We start from the raw sequence: 11,128 nt of genomic DNA, 5'->3' as shown, positions 1-11,128 counted from the left end.
ATTGAAAGCTTGAAAAACGCGTTTATTTCGAACTTTTACAATATATATATATATATATATATATATATATATATATATATATATATATATATATATATATATATATATAGATATATAAGAAAACCTCCTTTAACCACATTTACGTTTAATCAACTTTGATTGAGAAAAATCTTAAATAACATGACTAGCGGTGTGGGGATGTATTTGCAACCTTTCTGCTATTGAATTTTAGCTTCAACTCGGATTTTCCAAGTATTTGCGCAAAGTATTTTTTTAAATGTCTCCTTCTTTTATCATTTGAAAACTAGTTTTAAGTTAAATGGAAAAACTAAAACATTTTTTTGAAAGTGTTACATGTTGCTAAAAAAATACAAACAATTAAAAATATATTAATATAAAAACCGGAAAAAAAAAAAGATGTGTTAATTCTTTCGCATTTTTTTTGCGTACACGCTTCATTGCTTAAACTAGTTTTATTACTTTCTATTATAAGCTTATAATAGAATTCATAATAATTTCAAAAATGATATAACCTGATTTTATTATTGCGGTTGTCTTTTAAAAATCTTTATGTTAACCCACCTTTTTACACCTTTCTCTGTCACACTTGAGCAAACTCTTCGAAAAAGCTATGTATAAGAGGCTCTCTGCATTTTTGAATAAATTTAAATGCCTTTACAAACACCAGTATGGGTTTCGTGCTAATCATTCCACAATTCACTCACTTATTAAAATTACTGAGTCAATTAGAAAAGCTCTTGATAATAAAAACTTTGCATGCGGTGTCTTTGTAGATCTACAAAAATCTTTTGATACAGTAGATCATTCTATCCTACTCAAGAAATTAGAATATTATGGAATCAGAGGAATACCTCTTAAATGGTTTACCTCCTATCTTCACAACAGATCTCAGTTTGTCTCAGTCGGTGACTCAAAATCTACTTAAATAAAATATTCCAACGGTGTTCCTCAAGGCTCAGTATTAGGACCACTACTTTTTCTTCTCTATATTAATGACTTTAATAACTCAATTAAGTATGCAACTCCTTACCACTTTGCTGATGATACTAACTTGCTCATTATAAACAAATCTTTAAAAAAAATTAACAAATACATTAATCATGATCTTGCCAATTTAATTCAGTGGCTTTGCTCAAATAAGCTTTCCCTCAACTGTAACAAAACTAAACTGGTCATATTTAAATCTAAAAAAATAAAAATCAATAAAAATTTAAACTTTAGATTAAGTGGCCAGAAAATTGTTCCTGTAAACTCAATCAAATATCTTGGAATTATAATTGACTCCAACCTATCGTTTGTATCCCACCTCAAAGACTTAACCATAAAATTGAGCAGATCAAATGGAATGCTGGCTAAAGTTCGCCATTATGTCAATCTGAAAACATTATTAAACATATATCATGCCATTTTTGGCTCGCATATACGATATGCTTGTCAAATATGGGGACAATCTTAACAGCAAGAAGTTTTAAGGATATCTCATCTTCAAAACAAAGCTTTAAAAGTAATACATTTTCAGAATTACAAATCCAATCCTATTGTACCTAATTTTACTTCTAAGATCCTTAAACTATGTGACCTTGTTCAATTCTTGAATTGTCACTTTGTCTGGAACCACCAACACAAAAATCTACTTCTTTCCTTCAACAAAATCTTCCTCAAAAATGCAATTAACCGATACTATCTTTGATCAACTGATAATCTGCATCTTGCAGTCTTAAATCATCGTTTTGTTACTTATGGATATAACTCCATAAAAAACCAAAGTTTAAATCTTGGAAATACCTTCCCTATGAACTAAAAGCTCTCCATTCAATCTATGTTTTTAAGAGTAACCTATTCCATTCCTTCCTGATCAAATACAGTTCATAAATCCAAAGATATGTGTATCTATGTATAAGTGTTTGTGATAAGCGCATGCGAATTAGTGTGAGTGTATATGTATTTATGTGTATGTTTGCATGTATTTATATGTGTATATATATGTGTGCGTGTGTATGTAAGTATATATATATATAGATATATATATATATATATATATATATATATATATATATATATATATTTATATGTGTGTGTGTATGTTTATATATGTGTCTATATATGTGTGTATGTAACACAATGTGTGTATGAACATAATTATATATTCTGATATTTTCAAAATTACTGTCGTGGAAGGTTATATAACCAACGTTATTAATATCTTTGATTATCTATTTGAGTTTATAAATCACAGTATGATATAAATCACATTAATAAAATATGAAAATAATATAAATAAAACATTAATAAAAGGTGTATGTGTGTGACTAATACTAAATTACTATTGATCTTTTTATGATTATTGTAATTGTTTTTATTATTATCATTATACTCTTATCATTGTATCGTTATTATTGTTACTACTACCACTTTTATTATTATCATTATTAGTATTTTACTCCTTTAAATTTTAATGTTCATTTTTTTACAGCTGTGGAGGATTAATATTACTATTAGCATTAACAATATATTTAGTAGCTTTTATTTACAAAGTTTTTACTTAAGATTAGTACTAGACGATAATTCGTCTGACTTTTTTCCCGTGAACTTCGGGAAGTCAGACGAGAAAACTTTGGTTGTTTAAGAAAGTTAATAATGGCGAAAAATATTTACGCTTAGCAGGTTTAAGGACGGGGGTAATAAACTTTTTAAATACCAATTATCAACTATTTTCAACAAATTATCAACAATTTTATCAAATTTAAGATAAGTCAAATATATCTTGTTAACCCGAATTTTTAACTTTCCAACTGAAAAAAGACACATTAAAGTTTTTTCTGATTGCAGATTTATAAAAATAATAATAAACTCATTTTTTTTTCTTACTCATAAGTAGTGGCCAAATTAAGTCGGATTAACTTCAAATTTAATTTATTCAATTTAAAAATTTTGTTTTGCTTTTTATATACTCATAAGTTTCGGTGAACTCTTTTATTGCAACATGGTATCCAATTTTAAATAAATAGATGATAAGTTGTTTGATTTTCAATGCAATGATCATGATGTTTTATTGCTTAAAAAAAACAAAAACATTATACCATTAACAAAAAAAAGGTCACGACCTTCTGAGGTTTTTTTACCTCCTTCGTTAAACGTGTGGATTTTATATCTTCATGATATCACACAAAAGTATTCATCCTATGATGATAACTCTATGAAAATTAATCTATGGGATAATAAGGGAAAAACAGAGGCTGATCTAAATATAGAAAAAATCATAAATGACTAACTTATTTAAATAACTATCATTGTGTTTGCAAAACATGCTATACAAATGTAAAAAGAATATTAGCAAAAATACAAAAAAATATAAATGCCATATCAAGAGGTCGTGAAATTCTTAAAGAAAACTCACAAAGAATATTGATATCTATACCAAAAGCAGAAGAAACGAATAGTAGAATATTTTCAAACAAACAAATGAAGCTTGATCAAAGAATATTTTTGAACAAACAAATTGAAGCTTGATCTTAGTATTATTTTATTTCTCATCATTAAAATCATCATCTGTTTTGGAATGAAATTGATCATATGGTCTATCAGCTTTTATATTTTTCTCCTAGTTCTTGGTTAAAATACCAATAAATTGATCTTATATTAGTCATAGTTGTAGAAAAGACTAAAGTTCTTTTAGCTGAATAAGTATTCAAAAGTATATGTTGAACAACTGGGTAGAAAAATTTCTCTGGATCTCTAGAGTCAATATGTATTAGGCTGTGTTTAATATTTCTTCTTTCTGGTGTAGATGATATAATAACCAAATTATGCATACAAAGATTATCAATAATAAAGTCAGCAATACTTTTAGCTGCAGTTGCTGTCGATGCCAATACTGGAATTCTTTTAGGGGCAAGTGATAGCAACTCGAGAGTCTATTATAATGAGACCAAAATGCATCTGATTGTGTACTTGAACATCCCCTATAACAATCACATACAAATAAGGTATAAATAAAATCATGTAAATCACAAGATTTAATTATATAATGCTATAGGTAATGCATTTATCTTTTCTTTCGATGAGTAAAATTTTTTTAATTTTAATTTAATTTAATGTATTACAAGAAGGTCTGACATTAAAGTTGTAAATATCAATGTTTACTTTACGTAGAAAATTTATCTATAACAAAATCACTTACCACTTTTTCGCACAATGACTTTCATCAATTGCAACTTCAACAAGTTTCTGATTAAAGGCAGAGTCATTAACAATTGATCTATAAGTTGTTAGAATGGCTTCAGGTGAACAAAATATTACATTTGCTTCATTGTAATTTATCTAAAAAAAACAGTATACTTTTAAACAATAAACAACACTCCACAATTCAAAAAAAAAATTTACTTGAAGCATGTCTAAATTCAATATATGAATAATATAATATTTCATAATAAATGCTTAACACATTTAGAATTAATGAAATACAATAATGCATTTCTAATCTTCAATGCAATTTCAATCTAAATGCATTTAGCATTAAAAATATCTCAATAAATGATTATTTATTTGCATTCACTAAAGAATATTTTACATGTTTTCTACAGAAAAATGAAATCAAAATTCCAAAATTTATGAACAATAGTTCAGAAAAAAATGTATAATTCTCAGGGTAATTACCAAGCAAAAACTAGACCTTCTTAAGAGAAATGAAAAACTTTTTTTGGTGACCAAAATAATTTATAATAATAATAATTATTACCTCTGTTTGATAATCTTCAATATTTTTTCTTTATTGATTATGCTTTATAGAAGCTACTTTGATTCCCTTTTTACTAAGTGTATATATGTAACCTTAAATTACCTATCCCAAATCATTCTTCGGTTAAGTATGGTCATAAATCAATCACAAGCCATAGCATAAAATCTTGGAATAAATTACCTCTTCACCTTAAATCACTAAACTTTATTATACAATTTAAAACCTATGTATATATATATATATATATATATATATATATATATATATATATATATATATATATATATATATATATATATATATATATATATATATATATATATCATTCTTATTTTATTATTATTAATATCATTTAATTTGTATTTACTTTATACTATTATAACATCAGTTATTAATAATATTGTTTTTATATTATTACTAATATTATTATTAACCTGTTATTATTGCTGAAATTGTATAGTTATTATTTATATTATTGTAGTTGGTATTATTTTTGTGGTTAACATTGTTATATAACTTTTACAGTTGCTATTATTTCTTCCTTTTCTTACAATTATCACCTTTTATCTGACTATACTTTTCTTTTTATTATCACTATTTATTATAATTAAATTTGATAGGTGTTTACTTGTGATTAGTATCATTACTATTTGTAAATATCCTTGATGTAAGATCTTTTATTCAGAATAAATTTAATTTGATTTAATTTGATAAGAATGTTTACTGAATAGCACTGATAATTTAATAAAATAAATTTTAGCGCATTTTTAATTTAAAACCCCCCGAAACATTACGATATTTCATAAAGATCAAAGCAAAGCCGCAGGAACATATTTGTTCCGGTAGATGATAAATTGCATTAGCGCAAAAACCAAAGTTTTCTCGTCTGACTTCCCAAAGTTCGCGGAAAAAACAGTCAGACGAAACATTGTCTAGATTAGTACATGTACTATTTGTAAACTTCCGTGAATGTAACAACTATTTCAGAATATACCCTCTAAAAAATGAAGCGTTGATTTGATGTTGATCAACGTTGATTTTGCGTTGACATTAGCGATCAACGGCGATCAACCATTAATGGATGTTGTAACAACAGCAATGTTATCAACAGCAAATCAACATTTATTTACAAACACTGAGCGTTCGTTGATTTACTGTTGACAAAAAACAAATTTATTGAGCCGTTTACTAACAGTAATTTGCTGAGCATTTTCTGCTGGGATTTTTTTGTTATTTTTGGTGGTTATAAAACGTTTGTTCAAATTTTAATTGTATTATACGGTATGAAATGAATATAAACTTTATTGAAAAACATATATTTTATTAAGTAATTGTTTTTTCAGTTCTTGAATAAAGATTATCCTAATGAAATTAGGGTAGTTCTTTAACTATTTGAGGATAATAGAACATCTTAATATAAATATTTTAAAAATTTAACATAAAAAAGTCAAAACTTAGCAGCAATTTGGTTATTTATGCTTATTATAATAACATTACTATTATCATAGCAAATTATTAATGGCTGCAAGTATTTGCCTGATAAATTCTGACTGCAAACTTAAATAATATAGTACAAAATGCAATTTAAATTGATTTTTTCTGTATAAGAACAATAATGCCTTTTATTTTTTTTTCTTTTGTGATGTAATAAAATAAAGATAATAATGCCTAAATATGACAGAAGCCTATATATGAGAGAATTTATGAAAGAAAAACGAAATACTGAAAAAAGAATAAAATATCTTCTTGAAGAGTGCAACATTGTTGGTAGAGGGAATTGTGTTCATCTAGATTTAGACATTCAAAAGATTTTTGAAGTTTCTGAAAATGTGCACAGTGATATATTGATGTTTTCAATCACTTCGCCAGAAAATAAATTTTGTTTAAGTAAAGTTGAATCTAATTATTGTGATGTTGACGACATTGCATTTAAAAATAGTTTATACAGTAGTATTGATACTCTAACTTCAACAAAAGATTTTTTATATGAGTGGTCATTAAAATACTGTATAAAAGATGATGCTTTAAATGCACTTTTATTTCACTTAAATAAATTTACTCCATCTATATCGAAATGCTGGCAGACATTACAAAAATCTCTTCAAAAAGTTAATGTTTTATATGTCAGTGGAGGCGATTATATATATCTTGAAGTTAAAAGTGCAATTGATTATTACATATCAACAGTTGGAAATAAGGAAAAGCTTGATCTAATTGTAAGTATTGATGGTGCACCTATGTACAATAGTAAAAAGACTTCCATTTGGCCTATACTAGTTACAATTAACAGAAAAGGATCCTATGCTGTTGCAATTTGGCATGGTCAGGGAAAACCAAACAATTTGGATGAGTACTTTGAAGATTTTATTCTTGAAATGAAAAAATTGCAAACTAATGGGTATAAACAACTGCTGGTGACTATTAAAGCTTTTGTTTGTGATGCGTCTGCAAGAGCATTTGTTAAATGCATTATAGGGCATAGTGGCTATCATAGCTGTGAAAGATGTATGGCAAATGGCACACAAAAACATGGCGTAAGATTATTGGAAACGATTACTTTACTTTGTACTGACATGGCTTTTAAAAATAATTTTTATAAAGAAGGTCACCAACTTGAGAGTCTTTCTCCACTTGTTCAGTTAAATTTCCCAATGGTAACTGGATTCCCATTAGACTATATGCACCTTGTATGTCTTGGAGTAGTTAAAAAACTTCTAATAAACTGGTGTAAAGGTCCCCGATGTATTAGAATAAGTCAATCTGTTAAAGACAGTATTTCAAAAACTCATAAATTTACGAAGTTGTACACCATCTAATTTTCAACATAGACCACGCTCTTTAAATGAACTTGAGAAGTGGAAAGCAACAGAGTTTCGATTATTGTGCTTTATGCTGGACCTGTTGTTTTAAAAAGGAAAAATAAATAAAACTATGACTTATTTATTTCTTTTTCAATTGCTATGCACATACTGCTTTCTAATAAAATGGCCAAAAATGAATTGTTAGTGGCATTTGCTAAACAGCTGCTTATATGGTTTGTCAGAGAAGTACAAATTTTGTATGGGGAGATCTTGGTAATATACAATGTTCATAGCATGATTCATTTAGCTGATGATTGTGTTAACTTTGGGGAGAGTCTTGATCATCTATCAGCTTTTCCTTTTGAAAACATTTTGGGTTGAATTAAAAAAATGGTGCAAAAATCACATCAGACTGTTGCCCAAATAGTGAATCAATTAGATGAGAGAAAAAAGTTGGATATTTTTCTAAGAGAAAGGAATGGTAAAGAAATTTCTGCCCAAGTGGTAAATAAAAAGATCACATCAAATCTATGAGACAGAGTTTATTTTATTTAAGGCAAAGGGTTTATTTTAGTAGAAGAGGTTTTGGTAGATCTTGCAAAATGCAAGGCTCTAAATCCTCATTCAGTTCGAAAGTTTTTTCCTGATTGTTTTGAAACATCTTATTTAGACGTTTGTTATGTAAATTCATTAGCCAACCTAAAAACAATTTTTCCGAAAAAAAAAAGAACTTTTAAAAAAAGACTTGATGATACCTGTTCAAAAAGGTGGTTATGCTTTTTTTCTGCTTAGACATTGTGATATTGCTTATGATCACTGATTTCTTGAATTAAAAACACAAACTTTGATTATACTTGCAGACCATCAATTTTTAAAGAATGTCTGTGCATGTGTCATTTTGTAAAATTTGTTGTAAATTTGTCAAATATGTAGTTCATTGAACAAATTTAAAGTGAGTTTAATGCATTTTATTTATAAATTTTTTGTGTGAAACAAATACCTGGTATGTTTATAGAAATAATAAAATATTTACACTGGCGTTTTACATTAATAAATCTAAAAAGCGTTTTACAAAGTTCATTGTTTTCAATCTCTAATGTATTTTTAATTTTATTTTGTAACTTATATAAGATTGTTTAGAATTAAATTGCACCAGAATATTGAAACTTCATTTGCCATTGTTGAATTTTTAAATGGAAAAATTAAAGAAGTGGAAGTGATTGCTAAAAGTTGGATGAAAAATGATGGGAAATGCTTCTGGCTGCCATTTAAAAGTTCCGCTGTGATTCTTAAAGCTGTCACAACCTTGCAGGCATCAACCTCTGATTGGAAGATATACCCTGCGAGGATTCTATACACTACAGGTTTGCATATTACTATAAAAAAATGTAAAATAATTGAATTAGATATTGAACTGTATGTTTTGACCAGGGCACTGGAGAGGATAAACATGTGCTGGTGCAAATTTATTTTAGGCCCCCTTACAATATGACTATTGTCTCATTTAATATCACTTATTTTAAATCCAATATTCCAACGGGCAATTGTTTAAATTATATGTTCTGAATGTCTTTAGAATGTTTAAAAAAGATTTCCAACGATTAAAAAAAGTTTTTTTAACAATGTTTTTAGTTTTTTTTTTTAAACTTTCAGTGTTTTTTAAAAACTAAAAAATTCATTAATTTTCATGAGTTTTTCATTAAAATTCATTAATTTATGTGGTGCACCAATTGCACTCCATTCTCATAGGGCCTGCTTTTGCCGCAAACATTTCAATTACATCTTCATAAGATATTGATGAATGATTTTACGTACATAGATTTGTGTTTATGAAGAAGCTCAGTCACACTTAGAGAAAGCAGCAGATACTTCAAATATTGAAACTGACACCGAAGAGAAAAAAGGGACAAAGCAAAAGTAAATTTTACTAAAATTAGTTTTTAACAAATAAAAAATTTTGCAATAAAGAATTACACAAATCATGCACTTTTTTTGTTTATAAAGTAAAGTTTATATTAAAGGAGAAAGACAGCAATGACATTTTGTGAAAGTGATGAAGATATTGTGGTTGGTGATGAAGAACTATACGGAAGATACTATTTTGATAGTTCAAATAGCTAAAGAACATCTAACGTGATTCCAAATATAGCAGGTTAACTATTTTTGTAAAAGTAAAATAATGGTTTGTTAAAATAAAATGCTTTTTTTTTTATTGAATTATAGATGTTTTTAAATCAATATCAACTCCCCATTTACACAGTGAAATAGCAAGCTTTTCAGTTGCTGAACATAACAATGACTTCTCGAAAGAAACTAATCTATCTCAAGGGAAAATGATGTTGTCTTCAAATATATTGGTAAAAAAAAGTCCTAATGTTGCTTTTGTTCTAATTAAAATCTGTGTGCGTGTGCAGTAAAAAAGTTAATAGAAATCTATATGTTATAGAATATAATTTTGTTGACAAATATTTTATAAATATATGTTTGTTGACAAGTTTAAATAAAAATCACTATATAATGTTTGAAAATTTTATTTAATTTTTGTATGTATAATTTATCTATACCTAGGTAGAAAATGGCTCTAAAAATTGTGTTTTGGATAAAGAGGATAGCAAAGAAAAACATTTGTCTTGCCAGGGTAAATTAAATAAAAGTTTTATTTATTTTTTCCATTTAGGTAATTTTTCATGGTTAATTTTTTACAAAATATTTTACATAAATAATAATAATATTGTTTATTTTACTACATTTTTTTTTAAAGATTTTCAAAAAAGATTTGCGTTGAGTTGGATGGCAAAAATAGATAAAAGAGAAAAGTGATTCAAGAGTCAATTTTAAAAATCCATGTATTGAAATTAAAATAATTTCATTCATTCATATAGAATGAACATAATATGTATTCTGACCCTTAAGTAATTTTTATTTTTTTAACAATAGATGAGTTCTCTTAGTCGTTGTGGAGGTAATATCGGCTTTTGCTTTTGGAAAGTTGTTGATGAGCGAGGACGCTGGGGCCTGTTTTAATGTCTCGTGTGGTTCATTGAAGATAAATTTTAAAACATACACCCTGTATCATATGATAGTGGGTAAGAATGGTTTTATGCATTTTTTTAGATTTTTTATTTCACAGGAAATATATTTTGTTTATCCTAGTCAGTCATTTATGTAACTATTTGCTATAATTTCTGCAGTTTGATTTTTTTCAAATTTGATTTGAATTTTTGATTTAGATGCGATTACACGACAGCATCATGATGCAAAAAATTGTGAATGTTATTCAGGCATTTCGAAATTTTTAAGGCAATCAGGAACACGACTCAATCGAAAAGTTTTGAAAATGAATAATGCTGCAAACGCTAAATAAATTGTTTGAAAATGTAAATTTTGTGTTAAATTCAATAAAAAACTTTCTTACTTAATGCAGTGCCTACTTTCTTTCATTATTCTTTTGAGTTAGCTTTGAATTGCTCTATCAATAAATTTTTTGCTAAAACCTTTATTTACAGCCTGTTTTTTACAAAACAAATAAAGATTTGAGCAATATGTATAAATTTTATATACAAATATT

At 26.8% G+C, this 11,128-nt stretch overlaps 1 protein-coding gene across 1 annotated transcript; it reads left to right on the top strand.

Annotated features, from left to right (window-relative positions):
- Positions 1 to 5,800: 5,800 nt before the first annotated feature.
- Positions 5,801 to 9,917, top strand: LOC136075143 (uncharacterized). The gene is made up of 4 exons (XM_065787483.1): positions 5,801 to 8,924; positions 9,380 to 9,477; positions 9,582 to 9,712; positions 9,784 to 9,917. The coding sequence occupies exon 1, from the start codon at positions 6,424 to 6,426 to the stop codon at positions 7,573 to 7,575; it is 1,152 nt and encodes a 383-aa protein (XP_065643555.1). The 5' UTR covers positions 5,801 to 6,423; the 3' UTR covers positions 7,576 to 8,924; positions 9,380 to 9,477; positions 9,582 to 9,712; positions 9,784 to 9,917.
- The last annotated feature ends 1,211 nt before the right edge of the window (positions 9,918 to 11,128 follow it).

Source organism: Hydra vulgaris, chromosome 01 (genome assembly GCF_038396675.1).
Source record: "Hydra vulgaris chromosome 01, alternate assembly HydraT2T_AEP".
Taxonomy (NCBI): Eukaryota; Metazoa; Cnidaria; class Hydrozoa; order Anthoathecata; family Hydridae; genus Hydra; species Hydra vulgaris.
Note: the sequence above shows the minus strand (reverse complement) of the source record. Positions and strands in the feature narration are given on the sequence as shown.